The following is a 22,152-nucleotide window of genomic DNA, read 5'->3' as shown; positions in this document are numbered from 1 at the left end:
ACACATTTCCCATGTTTTGCCGAAGTGTCTCAGCTCACCCACCTTAACAGCATTGATGGATGAATGGCCTACCGCTATAGAATATCTAGTATGTAGCAGCGAAAGCACGTGAAACCTGCCTGTGGATAAAGCAGTAAGACAAGCATGATTATACAAACACTTCGCCACCTTAGCAATGGCATGTCAATAATGTTCAAACAGACACAAGGCAAGGTGTTGCATATACCCTGCATGCAATTTACCACATTATCATTATTCAGGAATGTTGACATGAAAATGGGAGAAAGCAAATAACATAAGCTGTGTCTTTTTGACTTCAAATAGACCGTGAGTAGGATATTACATGTGTCTGTCTGAGTGCGTCTTTCAAGTGGTTCAAACACACAAGACAATGCAACAGTAGAGGAAGAAAAACACAAAGTTAACAACACTATACCAGTTATATCACTGCCTGCCAACTATCGCTGCCAGAAATGGACTTCACATGTTGTACCAATGTCGAGAATCGAACCCGGGTCGTCGGCGTGACGAGCGAATGCTTTAACCACTAGGCTACCCGACCAACCCAAACACATAAGTATACAAGGATCACATTACAAGGATCTTGACACGAACAAAATAATGAAGTGTGGATGTCTAGTGGGCCACCATGCCATGAAATAACAACAGCCTGCTGGAGTTTCTGTCAATTCTGACATTGATGATGTTAATATATACATATGTGTTTAACATAGCGCCCAGTGAGCAAACGCTGCAATTTCTTTAATGGGGTGGCACTCTCAACTGGTCTTTCCTAATCTGTTGAGAAGTGCACCAGTCGCTCTGTGTCCATGCGCATAATATCATTACAATTCCTTGTATCGACAAATGCTTCTCTCCAGGTCTACACTACCACCCTCCTATTTTGTATTCTCGCACTCCCACTTTCTCTCTCTCTCACATACAGACACACGCACGCACACACACACACTCTCTTTCTCTCTCTCACACATACACACACGCGCACTCACACACATACACACACGCACACGCACACGCACGCACGCACAAACACAATCACACACATACACAATATTTTTATCTTTCTCACATACACACACGCGCCCGCACACACACATACACACACGCAGACATGCACACACACGACACACATATACACACACGCATACACACACCCATACACACAAACACACAAACACAGACACATACACACAGACACACCACCCCAATGCACTCCCACATACATACATCCACCCACGTCATCATCACCCTACTGTGACGTCTGCACACTCACACTTCCCTACCTCGACACCTGCATTGCTCAAGTTGTTAAATGTGTCTTACAAATGCAATAAATGGCTGAACTACCTCAAAATATGCTAATCTTTCCTTCCCGATAATACAGTATGAGCGACCCAGTTAGCTGTTGGAGCACTCCTTTATTGAAACAATAGTAATACTTTCGTAAAGTGAAATGAATTTCCTTGATCCAAGCCATGTACTTGAAGTAAGGCCAACTGCATTCAATGTTTTGTGTGTAGGCCACCTCAAAACGAGGGACTTCCACGTCTTTTCGTTTTGATTATGTGGTTTGTTCTTCCGTAAAGCCAGTGTAGGCCGAGTGATAAAAAGTTATTTCTCATCAGTCCATATTAAAAGGCGACAGTTAGACTGAGATAAAATCATATTTAATGTATTTAGGATTTTTGTTAGAAACATGCAGTTGTTTCATTTGCTGTGCGTATGTACATATGTACATGTTTGTACCGATAGGAGAATCGAGGGATACCATGACAAACAGACAAGGAAGAAGAACATAACTTTATTTCTATATCTACCTGTAAACACAAAAGACTAAAGCTCACTACTTCCGGAAATTGAATACATGACATTGTGCAAATATATACAAACAGTGTATTAACCACGGCACAGGAGCAACTGGTCATGTGTCATTATTCAACTGTAAGCAACATTCTGTTCCTTGTGAGTTCTCCTCTATACTGAATAATATACAAACAAGCACATTTGATAAACCATTGATCTAGTGAGTCACCGCCATTACGTGCACAACGAGAGGCGGATTTGGTGCCTATATCTTGCAGGCTCAGTTATAACCATATTAGTATTATTCAAAATAGAATCATTTCCCAATTGTTGATTAACTGATATGGCCTTATCACAACAAACACACACCACGTATTATACAGCACAGAAATGACAGGTGAACATCGTATGATATACATCAACAGGAAGGAGTGAGTAAGTTTCAAACTGATTTATGTCTCAAACAACAGTATGCGAATTCATACCATGTCACTCATATCAGATAACATACTTTAAGTTATACTTTGGATCTACCAGGTGGTTTTGCACAGTTGAAGGAAGGTTTATCATTAAACCAGCATATGCATAATGTTTCTGACAACACCACATTGTCACAATCTAGTTTCAAATATAGAACCAGTACGTAAAGGAGTGTAAATATACTTGACTATAACGTGCACGCTTTTGAAACGCTATCATCCCCAATTAAAGTGTATTGATATGAACTTTTCGAGTTGTTTTCCATTTCTGTAACTTCAGCTACAATTTAGCAAATGTTAATGATCAGCCATGCGACTTTGGGTTAACACTGTAATATTTCAGCGAAGAAGGCCCAATACCAGTGTGTGTTACGAGGTGAAAGGTTCTGAACTAAATCGTAAAATAATATATCAATGCATTATATTCAAATACACCCTTTAGGTTTATAATCAAAAGCCAATACAAATGATTCAATTAAGTGGCAGCAGCTATAAGTAGCATGGGCCTTAGAATGTTCATACTTGTGTTACTGTTGTCAGCCTCAAAACATGCCATGTCTCTGTTATTACACCCTGAAGAGTGTTGGACGGTGGCAGTAAGTCAGTCTTCACTAAAGGTATCCAACACGTGAGTAGGTCTGTCTTCCCTAAAGGTATCCACCCCTTGGGTAGGTCAGTCTTCCCTAAAGGTATCCACCCCTTGAGAGTAGGTCAGTCTTCCCTAAAGGTATCAACCCTTTGAGTAGGTCTGTCTTCCCTAAAGGTATCCACCCCTTGAGAGTAGGTCAGTCGTCCCTAAAGGTATCCACCCTTTGAGTAGGTCAGTCTTACCTAAAGGTATCCACCCCTTCAGAGTAGGTCAGTCTTCCCTAAAGGTATCCACCCCTTGAGTAGGTCAGTCTTCCCTAAAAGTATCCACCCTGTGAGTAGGTCAGTCTTCCCTAAAGGTATCCACTTCTTGAGTAGGTCAGTCTTCCCTACAGGTATGCACCCCTTGAGTAGGTCAGTCTTCCCTAAAGGTATCCACCCTTTGAGTAGGTCAGTCTTCCCTAAAGGTATCCACCCCTTGAGTAAGTCAGTCTTCCCTACAGATGTCCACCCCTTGAGTAGATCAGTCTTCCCTAAATGTATCAACCCTTTGAGTAGATCAGTCTTCTCTAAAGGTATCCACCCCTTGAGTAGGTCAGTCTTCACTAAATGTATCCACCCTGTGAGTATGTCAGTCTTGCCTAAAGATATCCACCCCTTGAGTAGGTCAGTCTTTCCTAGAGGTATCCACCTCTTGAGTAGGTCAATTTTCCCTACAGGTATCCACTCCTTGAGTAGGTATATCTTCCCTAAAGGTATCCACCCTTTGACTAGGTCAGTCTTACCTAAAGGTATCCACCCCTTGAGAGTAGGTAAGTCTTACCTAAAGGTATCCACCCCTTGAGAGTAGGTCAGTCTTTCCTTAAGGTATCCACCCCTTGAGTAGGTCAGTCTTCCCTAAAATTATCCACCCTGTGAGTAGGTCAGTCTTCCCTAAAGGTATCCACTTCTTGAGTAGGTCAGTCTTCCCTAAAGGTATCCACCCCTTGAGTAGGTCAGTCTTCCCTAAAAGTGTCTACCCTGTGAGAAGGTCTCTCTTCCCTAAAGGTATGCACACCTTGAGTAGGTCAGTATTCCCTAAACGTATCCACCCCTTTGAGTAGGTCAGTCTTTCCTAGAGGTATCCACCTCTTGAGTAGGTCAATCTTCCCTAAAAGTATCCACCCCTTGAGTCGGTCAGTCTTCCCTAAATGTATCCACCCTTTGAGAAAGTCAGTCTTCCCTAAAGGTATCCACACCTTGAGTAGGTCAGTCTTCCCTACAGGTATCCAACCCTTGAGTAGGTCATTCTTCCCTAAAGGTATCCACCACTTGAGTAGGTCAATCTTCCCTACAGGTATCCACCCCTTGAGTAGGTCAGTCTTCCCTAAAGGTATCCACCCCTTGAGTAGGTCAGTCTTACCTAAAGGTATCCACCCTGTGAGTAGGTCAGTCTTCCCTAAAGGTATCCACCCCTTGAGTAGGTCTGTCTTCCCTAAAGGTATCCACCCCTTGAGTAGGTCAGTCTTCCCTAAAGGTATCCACCCCTTCAGAGTAGGTCAGTCTTCCCTAAAGGTATCCACCCTTTGAGTAGGTCAGTCTTGCCTAAAGGTATCCACCCCTTGAGTAGGTCAGTCTTTCCTAGAGGTATCCATCTCTTGAGTAGGTCAATCTTCCCTACATGTATCCACCCCTTGAGTAGGTCAGTCTTCCCTAAAGGTATCCTCCCTGTGAGTAGGTCAGTCTTCCCTAAAGGTGTCTACCCCTTGAGTAAGTCAGTCTTCCCTAAAGGTATCTACCCTGTGAGTAGGTCAGTCTTTCCTAAAGGTATCCACCCCTTGTGTAGGTCAGTTTTCCCTTAATGTATCCACCCTTTGAGCAGGTCAGTCTTCCCTCCAGGTATCCACCCTTTGAGCAGGTCAGTCTTTCCTTGAGTCTTCCCTCAAGGTATCCACCCTTTGAGTAGATCAGTCTTCCCTAAAGATATCCACCCCTGTGAGTAGGTCAGGCTTCCCTAAAGGTATCCACCCCTTGAGTAGGTCAGGCTTCCCTAAAGGTATCCACCCCTGTGAGTAGGTCAGGCTTCCCTAAAGATATCCACCCTGTGAGTAGGTCAGTCTTCCCTACAGGTATCCACCCCTTGAGTAGGTCAGTCTTCCCTAAATGTATCCACCCTTTGAGAAAGTCAGTCTTCCCTAAAGGTATCCACACCTTGAGTAGGTCAGTCTTCCCTAAAGGTATCCACCCCTTGAGTAGGTCAGTCTTCCCTAAAGGTATCCACCCCTTGGGTAGATCAGTCTTCCCTACACGTATCCACCCCTTGAGTAGGTCAGTCTTCCCTAAAGGTATCCACCTCTTGAGCAGGCCAGTCTTCCCTAAAGGTATCCACCCTGTTAGTAGGTCAGTCTGCCCTAAAGGTATCAACCCCTTGAGTAGGTATGTCTTCCCTAAAGGTATCCACCCCTGGAGCAGGTCAGTCTTACCTACAGGTATCCACCCCTCGAGTAGGTCAGTCTTCCTAAAAGTATCCATCCCTTGAGAAGGTCAGGCGTCCCTACAGGTATCCACCCCTTGAGAAGGTAACACGCAAGTCAGGTCGAAAAAAGGCCTCAAATCGCCATCTTCACTCTCAGCCAGGCTTCTAGAAACTGTCCCATCTCGAACATCCGCAAGCGACAACCAGGGGCAGATACCTCTAACAACACGCTTCCTCTCACTGGGATCCACATTTCACTCGCATTTAAATCATATATTGTCAGCGACAATGACATATTAACAACAGCACAGTCCGTCACATGGCGCAGCATTTGAGTTATATATTAGGTTATTGACGCCCAGTGCTTCTGTAAAACGTGTAATGCTAATATTCATACTAACCCCAAAACATCTTTTTTTCAGATGTACATAAACTGATATGAACTTATTACAACAAACACATGTCATGTAGTATACAGGAAGAAAAAAAAAGGAAACATATGATATAGAAAAAAGGGAAGGTATGAAACTGGTTTCACACTGACTCAAACTCATAGCTCATAATAGTATGCATTTAATCCATATCAGATGAAACTCAATGAGTAATACTTTTAATCTGACGGATACATTTGACGGAAACATTATCTATAAACGAGTAATCATATGCTTATATGCTAATAAGCAAATACGGATTTTAACCAGTGATAAGCATAACGATCTAAAAATTTAGTTATATCGAAACTGAACAAGTCAAATTTATTTTCATTTCTCAAAGTTCAGATACTTTAATACGTGTGAGGCAAACACATACAATAATGACACATGTTACAAAGAAAGCTGATAAAGTCCGAGCTGAGACGCGTATAAGGCTTGGCGAAGGCGAAATGACACCGCCAATTTCAGTTGCTATATCGCCCCTCCAGGAACACCACAACTGAACCCATGTCACTTTCATTGACTTCACTGTACATTGCATTCGAGTGTCGAAATGCATCAGGTGCAACTCTCTCCTCCGCCAGTGCATTTGGCAGATAGTCATCTTCATCTTCCTGATGTGTTTCCTCTCTGCAACAGAAACATTTAAAACATGTTGACACTTGTGGCCAATACCAATGTATCTATCACACTTTTAGGATGCTTTCAGTTAGAATGTGCATGTATGCATTCATGAAACAATATATGTATTCTGAACAACTTATATCGATATCTCACTCCTATAGTGAATGAACACTTTCAGCCTATTTCAATGACAGATAATGCTTATAACGTTAAGAAAATATATAATGTGTCTTTTAAATAACATGATTATTTCGTCTCATGACAACTCCTAAAGATATCACCTTTATCTGGTTAGTTGATGAGAAGTAAACATGCCATTTGACAATGGGATTCAAACATCCTGTTGGAGCACGGGTGGCCCAGTCGTCTGAGGCGCGGCGATTCGCTGTGCAGAGTTGCGTCCCTTGGGCACGTCAGAAACCTATGATTGTGGGTTCGAGTCTCGGCTCGCCCCGATTATGTTTCTATTTTTGTCAGCACCATGCCCGTGCTCGTGGATTTCAACGAAGTTACTGTACTGTAAGCTTGTTTTATTTGTTATAGTCATTGTATATTGAAATCAATCTGATTAACCTGGTTAGATAAACATGTTACACACTATGTTGCAGAAAAAGCTATGTTACGTTGGTATTGTATCAATTAACATCATTCGGAATTTTGCTAGACTAGAATACATTATCTGTTGTTTGGAAATAGCATGGTGTTTACAAAAACAGGAATCAGTGAGTACCAACGTTTACAAGCAAAATCACATATTACATACTCACCGATTTCTATTCAAATATTTGGTGAAAGATGTATAAATTGTCACAAAGACGCAAAATACTAAGAACAACGATGCTGCCAGTAATCCAATGCGGACATACTTCCCACTTATATCTGGAAATAACAAGAACTGACGTTGTTTGTTTTTTTCTTGCATGTGTCATGATGCAACATGCAACTGTTGACCATTTTTAAGGCAAAACTCACGGACCTACGAAGTGTCCAATGATGGGACATTTTCACACCATTCTATCATGTCTTTTCCATAGCGAGGTCGACTATTATACGTACTTGGTCACATCATTCCTCGCTGACGACATATGTAGTGTCTGTCCGAATTTTAGATAATTCACTTAAATCCACGGGTGCACTTATTGAAATGTGGAGTCAATATTGTGTAGACATGAACACTTGTTCTTGCTAACACTTCGTTCCGGGAGCACGGGTGGCGCAGGCGTTAAAGGCGCCTTGATTCGCTGTGCAGAGTTGCGTCCCTTGGGCACGCCACAAACCTGTGATTGTTGATTCGAATCCCGGTTCGCCCCGATTATGTTTCTAGGTTTGTCAGCACCATACCATGGGTTTCGAGACCTGCATCACTTCAGACTGTTCTCCTACATTAAGCTGATACAACTGGAAAACTGTTAAAAACTGTTAAAAACGGCGTTCACTACTGTTCGTTCCTGACAAATATTCACTCGTCTTAACAGCAGATTGAAAGTCACATATGTGTTATACGTGTTTTATAATTCGAGCATATTATGCATCGAAAAGCATCTCAAGTACCCGAATGTATGTACCTGCACCTACAGTGTTACTAAGGGGGCTGTAGGTCAAATAAGTTTGAGGAGCGGTAGGTGCAAGATAGGGGACATGGTTGGTCTTTGTGATAGTGAGAATGGTTGGATTAAGTGCGAGTGGAAGCGGTCAAAGAGTCATGTGGAGTAATGGTGGTCTACGAAATACGGAGCATGGTAGATCAAATATATATTGGGAATTGTAGTTTTAAGCGATAAGGAGAGTTGTATGTCTAACAGATGGAAGGGATGGTAGCTCTAATATATAGGGGGAACGGTAGGTCTAAGAGATGATGGAGTGGTTGGTCTGAGAAATAGGATAGTGTTAAGTTTCTTAGTTAAGATATGATAGGTAGTAGTGATTCTAAGAAATAGGGGGAGGGGTTTGATTTAGTGATAGATGGAGTTGTAGCACTATGATATAAAGAAGGTCTGGAAAAAAGAAGTTGCTGTTCCACCAATAATTGGGCGAGTGGTTGATTTAAGTGATAGGGTGAAGTTGGTCTTAGTGAAGGGGTAGAGTTAGGTCCAAAATATAGGGCGTGATAATGATAATACGGGAGCTCTTGGTCTGATCGAAATGGGGTGGTGGTAGATCCAAAAGATGGGTGTTTTGTAGGTCGTAGGCACATGGTGATCTGTAGGCATAATGAACAGAGGAGGTGATGGTGGTCTACGAAATACGGGGCCAGATACTGTAGATATGTAAGATTAAGATATGAAGAAGGTCTAGAAAAAAGTAGATGCTCTACGTCAAATAATCGAGTCTGGACCAGACAATCAAGTGATTGATAGCATGAACATCTACGCATTTGGGATACGATGACATGCTTACCCATGTGGGAAATTGAAACCTGGTCTTCGGCACGTAGAGGAAACGTTTGGCTAGAAGGGGATCTAAGACATGGGGTAGTAGGAGATCTAATACATGCACAGACACTCTGAAACACTGGCAGGGGTGAATTGGTCGGGATCAGAGAAAGGGGTCGAAACTTGTGTAACAGGAGCATTTTGAAGGAGGACTAATGGTTGTCAAGTGCCCGACATGAGAGGTATCGGTTGTGGCTACAGAAACATGTTGAATGAGGGTAAGAGGCCCGGAAGGATTGATGAGGTGGCCCAAGTATAAGATAGATGTGGTGACAAATAGAAACATTTTGAAGGAGGAGTAGTGATTGGTAGGAGTTTTGAAACTTGTTTTCGTGGTTGGTGTAAAATGAACATGTTGAAGAGGGACTTAGCAGGTTTCTTTGTTTATGATTATGGACGTAATTTCTGTCACTTTAACTTCTAAAGTTAAGTCCTATGAAAATACTTCCTATGTGAGGCACCTTCTCGCATAACGTGTAATGCATACCATCATATAAAGGTATCTTGTTGAGCGCATAATCTGACTGACACGTGCACACACCTTATTACAACCAGGCATAAGATCATACCTACCCCGACCGCATCCGTGGTCTAGTGGAAGAGGGTCCGCCTGGAGAGCGGAAGGTTTGGGGTTCGATCCCCGGCCGCGTCATAACAAAAGGGGCTCAAGGGGCTAAAACAAGGACTGGTCGGCTCGGAGTCAGTATACTGTGTCAGAGTGGGGTATTCATGTTAAACTGCGGCATGGTATCTCAGTGAGCTAGCACTATAAATCGGCATCAGTCCGGACTAGTACAAGCAGCCACACAAACACACACACGTACATTCACGTCGCAATAATCTTGGACGCGACGTTAAACTCAATTTCACGTCACCTCATACCTACCCGGTTTTTCATCACAAGTTCCTGTCGTCCTGTTGCACGGCGTACATCCACTTGAACAGCTCTTACATCCAGTCCCGTAGTAGGAGTCTACACATCCAGACACACAGGAGGAGCCCAGCTGACAATATCCTCCATCACACCCACCTGGACATGCTGTACAGTTACCTCCTGGGTTGTAACATGGCTTGCCACACCCCGGACCTTGATACCCTGGGACACATCCCTCAGTGCAATTGCCACTGCCAGTGTTGGAACTTATGCATGTGTTATTTCTGCAGTTATCGCTGCACACAGACATGCATTTCATATCGTAGTATCCAACTTCACAGCCTGTGATGCAGTGTCCTGTTATGTTGTCACACTCTGAACAGTGTTGGTTGCCCTGGCACTGGGTTGCTGAAATATAGACACTATGTACTAATGCTTTGGACACATGTCACATGCAAAAGTAAAAGCAGTAAGCATTTCACACGTGAACCAAACCTACAAGTCACATTTACAATGTCCTCCATAGCAAGCACCTGTTGTAGTGCTACATCCAGCAATGGCCTGATGTTGATGAGCCAAGGATCACTATCGGAGCGGACCAATCATTTAAATCATGGAATCGCAGTTCTGGCGGAAAGGAGGAATGCAATTCTACGAAATTAAAACCTTTGAAAACCTGACAGCACAGGCCCACCTTACTTGTATCCCTATGTAACCTGGAATTGACATTCGAAGCAGCAAATAATGTAACACGAATAGATATTGAAAGTCCATCTGACAGCATAATACATACGTTTAACACCCTGACCAGCAGAATAGATGGTCAAGCAGCCAAAGCAGGTCATCGTCAACAAGCCCATAGTGTTCTGAATAATAGAATAAACAACAGTTTCATGGTACATATACACTTTATGCAAGTCGCCTGAAACAATATATTAAAACAAACAAGCCCTACACCAAAATTATGATTTTGACTGATGTGATACCTCCATGAATGCTGATATGATCTTAGGATTTGCATGGCTACGATTGGTGGATTGATTCCTTAGGAGAGCTATCAGACAAGACACATAAATAACGAGTGTACATGATTTTTATTATATTTTTCTTTCCCTTCGTATGATCTATTTAAACCGAAAGCGCAGGTATCCCAAATCACCGCTAACAATATACAGAGCAATGTGTATACTTACTGCTGTTAGGATGATGGCCATCTTGTAAAATCAGATTAGATAAATGAACACACTCATAACCAGTCTGAAACTAAAACTTAAACATGTTGACGACGAACATAGCTGCATTATAATATAGGGAAGATGATATTGGATCAATATGATTTTGCTACAGAAGGAAATATTTTCTCGGGGCAAAAATATTTCAGTAGCGTATACAGGGTTCAAACATGGCAAACATATTTTTGTTAATACAACCAAGGTTCATAGGAGATAATTAATATAGTAACCTAGTTGACCTTGTATACACCATGTCCATAGCCATGTACGTTGTAGCCTGCAACCTCGGGGTATCGCAGTACTTGTTATGTACGCTAAACGGAACCAAATTTCCCGCGAAACATTTATGATTGTTCGTGTTCTTTATATCAGATGCCATTTATTTTATCTAAATATGCATATCTTTCAGATAAAAGTTCGTTTATTTAAGTACAACCGAGTAAAGGCCGGGCCTCGCGCTCAGTTTGATATGGGAGAAAACTCCATCGTATCGCGGTACAGGGTAAAGCTGTGTATGGAGGTCCCAAGTGATCAGCTTCCATGTTCCCTGTAGTACATTACTACAGGGAAACATTGATATTAATTAAATAGTTTCATTGTTTTGGTCCTCCCCCAAAATGCATAGTAACATGTACAAACATAGAGTCACGACACACATGCAACGCCCGTGTCATGTCAGGGGAATATACAATAACAAAACAGCAATACTTAAACTGGAGGGAACAATTATACCAAAAAAGTAAACCGTGGTAAAAGGACGTGTATGGTGGTTAAAAGAAAACAATTATTGAACTTCATGACTTGCTCAAACATCTTTGACACCTTCACTTGGCGATTTCAAAATATTTCCTCATACGTTTGTTTCTGGGTAATTTACTGACCCAAGTGAATGGCATTTGTTTTGTGAAGAGTGAGTGAGTGAGTATGGTGTTACGATGCGTTAAGCAATATTCCAGCAATATCACGGTGGGCGACACCAGAAATGGGCTTCACACATTGTACCCATGTCGGGAATCGAACCCGGATCTTCGGCGTGACGAGCGAACCCTTTAACCACTAGGCTACCCGACCACCCCGTTTTGTGAAGAGATAGCAATAGTGCTTTTTGAATTATTTAAGTATTACCAGCCGTTGATGTCATATGTTGAAATACTGTCACACTGGTTGTGTAACTTTTTGTCTTAATCTTTGTTTCTTCAAAATATACCACACTTGCCTTTTGACTATATTTAAACCACAACGGACGCATTCGTTTGAGAGAGTGGAAATGTTAAAAGAAAAAGAAAACATATGTTTGAAATCGTCATATTCAACACATCTAGTCGCAGTGTCCTGATTCATCTGAAAGTAAAAACAATCACCTCTCATTTACGCAAGGTAGTTGGGTATAATTTAAAACCATTAGTTTCGTTCCAACTTTCTTCATCCTTGATAGTAAAGCTAATCTTAAGGGAAATGCAAGCCTATAAATATGATATTTGAACAAATGCATAAGTCATGCCTTATGATACTCATTTATATGATGACGCGTGTCATATTTAATGTAAACACGCCTAAAATGTATACAACATACATCCTCGAACAGATAACTGTACACGCATTATGATATTAAATACATTGCAATAGAACAAAAATGATAAGTGGATTTTCAAAGTAAACTGCCCACAATATATACTGTTACTGCAGGGGCGGTCCGGTAGTCTACTGGTTTAGGCGTTCGCTCGTAACGCCGAAGACCCGGGTTGGAATCCTGACATGGGTACAATGTGTGAACCCCATTTCTGGTATCCCCTGCAGCTATATTTGCTGAAAAGTGGTGTAAAGCACTCGATCCTGAGGATCGCTCAAAGCTGAGAAACTTGGCTCAGGTGAAGATGGGTGATGTTTTAAACCTGCGTTTTTAGTGCTAAGTGTTTGGGAAATCCTCACTGACTTGATCAAACAATCACCCACTCTCCTAAGTTGTGTAAATGTCAAAATGTCAATAGAAATGTGAGGTAAAATTTAACTTCAGCAAATCCTTGATTACAAATCTAATATTTCAACCGAGTAACTGAAAAGTATATTAAGATAATGTAGTTAGTCTGCACCACATACGCTGATTTATATTGTTGTCTCCTATAGAAATATTGTGATCGCAATCACACTATGTGTGCTCACTTGACATAGTTTCAATGTGATAGTTATTTACGGTCATGTTTTGTTGTGAAATGTATTTCACCTTCCTTCTCACGGGGAAGTCTGCCTCCACGCTTAGATCCAGCTATCTCTCTTGTGCCCGCCTCATGTATAAAACATCTCGAAACAAGCTGTTTTGAATACATGAATTTTATTGCCAAAGGCACAAATAATATATTACAATAGTATTGATCAGGCTACACGTTGTTTACATGTTATACATAACTTCACATATGTTAGCAGGATGGCACCTGTCTGGTTACAGTACGTGAAGTGAATAGTTAATCAAGCGATGGCTTATATTACATATATCACAGCATACACATTACAATGTAACATTACACGTTTAGATATTGTAAACATATAAAAAGTAATATAATATATACACTATAATAATATCATATAATGAAGCTTATCAAACATTATTCTGAAATCAAAACTATCTCTGGGTGATAGATGAAACATCATGGATTGTTTAGAAGTTTCAGTACATAAATCAAAACAAGCTAACATCAGCAGAGATACCTTTGCACGATGGCTTGCAATGGTACACAGTACTACCCCCTTGTCTGCCACTCAGTATTAGGTACATCTAATATAAGTCTCACATTGTATGCTTCCACGACTGTTGATATCACCCCGCCGGCCGGACAGGCTCACCTGTATGACGAGTGCCCCCGCCGGGCCGGATATGCTCACCTGTATGACGGGTGCCCCCGCCGGGCCGGACACGCTCACCTGTATGACGGGTGCCCCTGCCTGGCCGGACACGCTCACCTGTATGACGGGTGCCCCTGCCTGGCCGGATACGCTCACCTGTATGACGGGTGCCCCCGCCGGGCCGGACACGCTCACCTGTATGACGGGTACCCCCGCCGGGCCGGACACGCCCAACTGTATGACGGGTGCCCCCGCCGGGCCGGACACGCTTACCTGTATGACGGGTGCCCCCGCCGGGCCGGACACGCTCACCTGTATGACGGGTGCCCCCGCCGGCCGGACACGCTCGGGTATCATCACCATTTCATGAGCTATTCATAAATATACTTATGTTATAGTCGGAATAGCATAACGATAGTTTCTTATGAAAGTGTAAACGATGTTGTGGCTTTCATGTGTGTGAACTATGTAGAATTAAATAGTTTATTACATTTTTTTGTTCTGTTTTAATATGCCCACACCTGCAAGGTTGGTGCTTATTACTGAATATTGTTCACTCGAGTAGCATACATTTTCAGTGACCTTTACCCAACTGTATCCAAGCCGTAATAAGGCGGGTCTGTTTAAGCTGATTAAAGGTAACAGACGTATTATTTGTTAAATCTTTGGGGCTGTTGCCGTGAAAGTCGTAGACTATCTGACCACAAGTAGCACTGTGCCCATGTGTAGACGTGCTTTACATTTTACATTGTATAACACTTACATACATGCTGGTTGTGCAGATTGTCTGTTTCGCAGAGGATTGCGCGTCACATCAAATACTATTCGCAACATTTGAATGTGTTAAACCCCCCATATTTGTTCTAAATAGTGGTCGAAGCAGCGTAGATACTCCTCACTCGCTGGGTCAAATATGGGCAGTATAATTATCACATGGCATAGCCGTTGTTAGTGGGTACCTGTTGCATCATTCACGCTGTTGATATGAAGTTATACTGGGCATCTTGCCGTACAATTCTGCTGGCTCTGTCGTCGTCATAACTTTACTGCTCTACACGCCGTCCAATGTCACCACTACCTGTCTTTGCGGCCTGCCATTCATTATTTTTGGGGAGGGTTGGTTGGTTGGTTGGTTTGTTGTTTAACGCCTCACTCAGCAATATTCCAGCTATAAGACAGCGGTCTGTAAATAATCGAGTCTGGACCGGACAATCAAATGATATTAATATCATGAGCATCGATCCACACAATTGGGATCGATGTCATGCATCAACCAAGTCAGCGAGCCTGACCCGATCCCGATCCTGTTAGTCGCCTTTTACGACAAGCATGGGTTGCTGAAGACCTATTCTACCCCGGAATCTTCACGGGTCTTTAGGGGAGGGTGTGGGTGGAGTAGGTGGGGTGTATGTGTTATATTGCTAGATATAAAATGAATTGCCAACTTGTTGTAAGGCATATTTCAGAAAAAAAAATGTGCCAAATAGTTTTAAAAAGAATTATGAGCTGTGAGTGAAATATGGCATGATGAGTTGTTTCCTTTAAACATATCTCACAGTGCTACCAACCATGGGTGCATGGGTCAGCTGACAGTAGTTTGTTATCACAGCGATAAGAAAGCTGTCGTTATGAGCTCATATATTTCTTCGACACGCCTGAATCATCTCTACGAAGGTAGCTTTTGATCTACGATTAGGCATTGCAGTGCTCCAGACACACGATGAACAGTTGTCAAGATTTATTTGTAAGAAAGCAACAGTGCTTCATATAAAGTTCAATAAAACTAACATATTTATTCTGAAATGCAAATAATGCACCTTTCAATACATATTCATGGTCGTGATACACAATTTACATGTGCATGCTCAGCCACTTTTCATAATTTGTTTGTTGGGAGCATGAAACTCGCATACGTGTTATTTAGTGTGAACATCACAGAATGATGTCTAACTATCAGGTGCTCATAAGGTGCTCTTCTTTAACCGTACACAATATTTACATAATGCCACCGCTGGCTGAGAATCGCCATCTACATTATCAACGCACATCACTTTGGAGACGTTATCTACAGCAGGGCAACAGTCAGGCTGGTCGTCCACATGTGACATCTCGTCAAACAAGACAGCCATATCAATATATAACCTTATCATACCCGATATATATCTCACATTTGGACAATACTAGTTTTCTCCATAGTCCCTTATCCCACAACTACAGGGATATAGCCTTCTCTTGCCCGACATATATCTCACATCTAGACAATACTAGCTTTCTCCTTGGTCCCTTATCCCACAACTACACGGATATAGCCTTATCTTACCCGACATATATCTCACATCTAGACAATACTAGCTTTCTCCATAGTCCCTTATCCCACAACTACAGGGATATAGCCTTCTCTTGCCCGACATATATCTCACATCTAGACAATACTAACTTTCTCCTTGGTCCCTTATCCCACAACTACAGGGATATAGCCTTATCTTACCCGACATATATCTCACATCTAGACAGCACTAGCTTTCTCCTCGCTCCCTTATCCAAAAATACACGGATATAGCCTTCTCTTGCCAAATGTATATCTCAAATCTAGACAGCACTAAATCTCTCCTTTGTCCCTTATCCCACAACTACATGGATATAGCCTTATCTTGCCTGATATATATCTCATACCTACACAACACTAGTCTTCTCCTTAGTCCCTTATCCCACATAAACCCAGCTTTAGCTTTCTCTTTCCAAATGTCTTTCTTACCAACAGCCTTCCGACAAGATATGGCGCTGTATATGCTTTAAGCAATTTATTTACACCATAATACGACATTCGCACATATGACACGCACAGAAATCATATAGGCAGAGTTACTGTGAAAGCTAACATGAAGTGGGTAACATAAAGTGACCTGAGCAAGTTTTGTGCAAAGCTGTCATTCCAAGCCGCACGTCACCACTATGACGTCATGTCGCTCGTTATGACACAACAGGTATGACGTCACAGACGTTTACGCTAAAGCCCCCAAATTCAAGTTATCTGGAGTCCTCAGAGCTTAAATACATTATCTTTGGAGAATGCTGCAGTGTTTTCTGCACGAAATGTGTTGCCACACATTTTCTTACAAAAATGTTGTAACGGCAATTAAGCATATTGTTGAACGTGAAGATCTAAATAATTACATATGCCTACCGACAATGACTGAAAAAAGAGTTACTTTTGAATATTACAAGCTTCCACGGTTATGCGGCCCTCAAACCCGCAATTCAATCAGAGGGTTTTATTGTGATTTGACATCCAAAATAGAGTAATTCCCAAATTCATGGACGAATTAATATTAATATTCCTTTCTTCATTAATCTTTATGTTTAAATAAACGTAATGTCATGTACGAGTCCAATGTTTCCGTCACATACCTGAGATAATCGCGGATAATGAGGTCCAGTGTCCTTTTGTCATTACTCACTACACACGCTCTTGTTGATTGAGTGAGTGAGTATGGTTATAGGCCGCTTTTAGCAATATTCCAGCAATATCACGGCGGGGGACACCAGAAATGGGCTTCACACATTGTACCCATGTTGGGAATCGAACCCGGGTCCTCGGTGTGACGAGCGAACGCTTTGACCACTAGGCTATCCAACCGCCCCCACTTGTTGATTGACTGGAAAAGCTGACACTGTGTCTGATAGAGAGCGAAGGCTTAATTGCCCATGCACCTATTTGGGATGTTCCTACCTGTCTTCCCTTCCCATAATACACTAATGAAACCTGCTTATACAGGATCAGTACCCCATCAGTACATGTAACTCACACTCAACCTGGGCTGATATACATAATACTATGTGTATATACGTGCAAGTATAATTTGATGGAGTTGTGAAGGGAGATGGCGTGCTTCACTGTCACTGAACAAACACTGATTGCCTGAGATTGTTTTCTGAAATCATTCGCGTTCAAGATCATACATTTGCACCACACGAACATGACGGAAATAGTTAATGAATATTTGTAACATGGACACAATGGGTACGATGATCAGTGTCTCAGCACCATGTGACTGGGGTATCGCTACAAGCGGAAGCGGCAGTAGTTCCTTTTGCTTGACATGCAGTTGCCTGTCAGGTTTCCTGGTGTCACGAGGATGATATTCACTTTGCAAAACATTCTACATAATACTGAAATATTTCATGAATAACCATGACTAAGTTTCACAGCGTTTGGGCAAGACGACCTGGTTGTGGTGATTATCCCGTGGGACATTATTGCAGGCTAGACAACGGACATATATTTCATTTTGAATTACATTGTCCCTTTGCGTGACAGAAACCTGCGACAGTGGGTCCGAATCCATGATTTGTCCAGGTTATGTCTTCAGGTTTGTCAGAACATCATCTTCAGAACCATACCCATGCTAAACATCTGTCACTGAAGAAGTATTGTCCAATGCGGCGCTAAAACAAACACACTCACTAGTAAATGGGGGACAAAAACACGTGTGTCATACAGTTGCCTGTCAGGTTTCCTGGTGTCACGAGGATGATGTTCACTTTGCAAAACATTCTGCATAATATGGAAATATTTCATAATTAACCATGAATAAGTTTCACAGCCTACCACATTGTCCCTCAGACGTGACAGAAACCTGCGACAGTGGGTCCGGATCCATGATTTGTCCAGGTTATGTCTTCAGGTTTGTCAGACCCATACCCGTGCTAAACATCTGTCACTGAAGAAGCATTGTCCAATGCGGCGCCAAAACAAACTCACTAACTCGTCGTTGGGGGACAAAAACACGTGTGTCAACAAGATTGAATGTTATTAGAGTCGAGCCACACACATGGAACAGAATATTCATCGTGAAATCATTTTCCAACACATGTCATCTATATTTGCATGTTCCAGGTCACGAGATAATAATGTTCTAACCTCATTGCCAGCTGGCACAGGTTGGTTATCCGCCATCCGTGAGTGCATCGCACATCCCTTGCTTCATCAATAAACTCACCATCATCCAGGAACAATGCATCCCTTGCATTTTCATCAATTGCGTGTGAAACGAATATACATTGCAACATGTGCATCTACTTATGTCATGAACTTAAACACTTGATATGCCACTTTCACGCTCAATGGTCACTGAGGTGGTTCCTGGTTCATCTTGGCCTGCGTGTTCCAGGTCACGTGATATGTTAGAATGATGTACTGACCTCAGCCCTGCATAGCCAGAACGCCTGGCACAGGCTGGTTGTTCTCCACCAGTCCGTACATCTTTGCTTCATCAACGACATCATATTGCGGGACATCAATGGCCTCTGGCGACACATGCATGTCCTGGGTGGGAGTGACATACAGCTGAAACCTGCAAGTTGATTATTTGGTCAGAAGAAGTCGATGTGTATGTGTGTATGAGGGTATATGTGTTGGCGTGTGTGTGTGTGCGTTTGTTAGTGTGTGTTCCGAACAATTATCATTACTGTCCTGGCTGCAAGTAAGAGTCTTGGAATGATTTATGTTTTATCTTTAAAAACTATATACTATGCGGTTCAATATAGGCTTTAGATTGACTTTCATGAGAGGCTGCAAAGCAAAGTATTTCAGTTCAAAACATCATGTCACTTTAATTACAGGGAAGGATGCAGACAAATAAATATTAGTCCGTGCATTAATTCACGTGTGTTTATCTTAAAGGACGTACTGGTTGATGCAACTGGACTATTGCTGACTGTGGATCACTCACTCACCTGTCATTTCTTAAGGCTTGGCAACACCAGCACATAGCCAGGGTGATCGTTACAATGATAAGAACAGTTGCTGCAGCTAGTCCCACAAGCAGTCCAACAATTCCTCCTGACAAACAACAAGATTGATTTATACATACAGTTTCAGGATGTGTTTGCAAAACATGTGACACAACACGATTTATGTCACTCCGTTGCATAACCAAACACAGGCTAGCCGAATGTGTATACGTAAGTGTGTGACTAGTCTATGAATAGTTTCCATATGCATAGAAAAAAAAGGGGTAGGAATACAGGTCTTGGCCAGGTGTGTTTTTGACAGAGGTGAGGACAGGGGCAGGGCTCAGTGGAAGGTGTAGGAGGGTCAGGGTCTGGTTGGAAGTAGTGGTAAGTGCTGAAGGGTAGGTGCAGGTATGAACGATGTGGGTCGATGTGCGTAGAAAGGTGAGAGCGGTAGGTGTAGCAGATGGTGTGTGTTGGTTTTAAGACCTGGGGTAGTGATCTTTTTATGACATGGGGAAGTGATCTGTCTACGACACGGAGAGCAGGCGATGTAAAGGACAGTAGGAGGTGCAAGAGATAATGACAGGAAGACAGGTAGTGGAAGACAAGGGTGTAGTCATGTGTTTAAGACATGGGGTAGTGATCTGTCTATGACACAGGGAAGTGATCTGTCTACGACACGGGGACCAGGAGATGTAAAGGACAGTAAGAGGTGCAAGAGTTAAGGAGAGGAAGACAGGTAGTGGCAGACATGGGTGTAGTCATGTGTTTAAGACATGGGGAAGTGATCTGTCTATGACACGGGGAGCAGGAGATGTGAAGGACTGCAGGAGGTGCAAGAGATAAGGGGAGGAAGACAGGTAGTGGAAGGCAGTCGTGTAGGTAGTGGTAGATATAAAAAATATATGAGCTAAAAGTAAAATCAATCGGCAGTTGTTCACCCATATTGTAATGTATGCTATAATATGATATGTTGTCAACAAATGACACATGCATAACCAGTAATCAACGACATATCCATAAAAAATAGTTTGTTCAAGGCAATAACCCCATTCCTGTTATCATTTACCAAAGTTATGAAGCTTGACTATTTACAGTGCCCCAGTGTGTCCACTCCTTTACTTAGCCAGCAGTCTACCAATATATTTAACCACAATGTTATCCGTAGTGGTAAAATGCTGCAGGCAAGAACGACTTCGACACAGGTGGACTTACAGGGCAGGGACAAAAAAGGACATGGGTCAGTGATGTACTGTTAGTTGTAGTGGCTGTGGTGGGTCCAACAAAATGAACCAATGGAGGTGTCGGATCAGGACACGCTCACCATAGAGCGAACACCTCATGCCATAATTATTTGATACTTCTTCATAAATACATGCTTATGATATAATCGGAATCGAGTATAATCCAATACACATCGATACACACACTACAGCAAAGTTTTGATATCACAACCAGACAGATCATGCCTACCTGACTTCTCATTACAGCCAGTCCCGTAGTAGGATTTTACACATCCAGACACACAGAAGGAGCCCAGCTGACAATATCCTCCATCACAACCACCTGGACATGCTGTACAGTTACCTCCTGGACTGTCACATGGTATGTTGCAGCCGATGCCTTGGTATCCTGGGACACACCCGTCATTGCAGTTATCACTACCATAGCTTGAGATCACACATGTGTTTTTCCTACAGTTCTTGCTGCAGGTAGACCTGCAATGCCGATCGTAATACCCAGTGTCACACTCAGTGAGGCAATTCCCGGACTTGGCACAGTCTGAGCAGTGATGGGTTTTCTTGCATGGAGTAGCTGAAAGTTATAGCATAGGTATAATTTAATTGTTTTGAGAATAAAAACAGGTGTGTTATATAACAAGAATAGAACATGCACAACTGTCGTAAATGTGTTCAAAACTGTTTATCTATGACCACCTACATGTACATGCTGATGACACTTCCCATGAAGATAAATATGACTGAAAATATGCGAAGAAAGTTTGTAAAAGATAACCAAAACTGATTATAACCTAACAGCTATGTAGTGATGGGTATGACGTTGACATAAAATAAAGCCTTCTTCTGCTTATGACATGTGGTGATTATTGCCCTATTTTTACTCATAGTATTATTGCAGTGTTGACTTGTAGAGCAGGTAGCCTTACACTTCCCCAGCAGGAGATGCGTCACACTGACATAATGAGGAAGTAGAAACCTGTCTTCACTGATACTACGGTGTAAAAATGCCACGATGTAAATACTAATCATTTAACCATCTGTAAACTCTAGATCAGAAATTATAACATCACATCGCTTTACCTTCAGTAGCAATTACGAAGAAGGTCACCCATATCATCACAGAGGTGGCCATACCGTTTACTGAAACTGATAAGAAAGTTACAAATAGCATACCATACACAAGAAAACAACAATTGTTGGATGCAAAGACGACCCAGAACATGAATGTGCAACATATATGAAGAATACAAAGTGTTACACGGATCAGGAGTGGCATACATGTGCATACTCCCCAGGAAGTTGAAAGTACCAAAAAAAAGATGGAGATTGAAAATGTCACATTGTATTGAATCTTGCGCGGTATTAATACTCTTATATCATTTTATCAACAGTGTG

The 22,152-nt window shown here is 42.1% G+C and overlaps 1 protein-coding gene across 1 annotated transcript in view; it reads right to left on the bottom strand.

Moving 5' to 3' along the window:
- LOC139460911 (multiple epidermal growth factor-like domains protein 6) overlaps nucleotides 1-21,889 on the bottom strand; it is an 85,067-nt gene extending 63,178 nt beyond the window's left edge. Inside the window, exons 1-3 of the mRNA XM_071242391.1 lie at nucleotides 21,838-21,889; nucleotides 20,990-21,331; nucleotides 9,723-10,118 (exon numbers count right to left, since the gene is read on the bottom strand). Coding sequence (XP_071098492.1) covers nucleotides 9,723-10,118; nucleotides 20,990-21,331; nucleotides 21,838-21,889 — 790 coding nt within the window. The remainder of the gene's footprint in view (nucleotides 1-9,722; nucleotides 10,119-20,989; nucleotides 21,332-21,837) is intronic.
- Nucleotides 21,890-22,152: the final 263 nt, after the last annotated feature.

Source organism: Haliotis cracherodii, unplaced genomic scaffold (assembly GCF_022045235.1).
Source record: "Haliotis cracherodii isolate W230 unplaced genomic scaffold, xgHalCrac1.p SCAF_14, whole genome shotgun sequence".
Taxonomy (NCBI): Eukaryota; Metazoa; Mollusca; class Gastropoda; order Lepetellida; family Haliotidae; genus Haliotis; species Haliotis cracherodii.
Note: the sequence above shows the minus strand (reverse complement) of the source record. Positions and strands in the feature narration are given on the sequence as shown.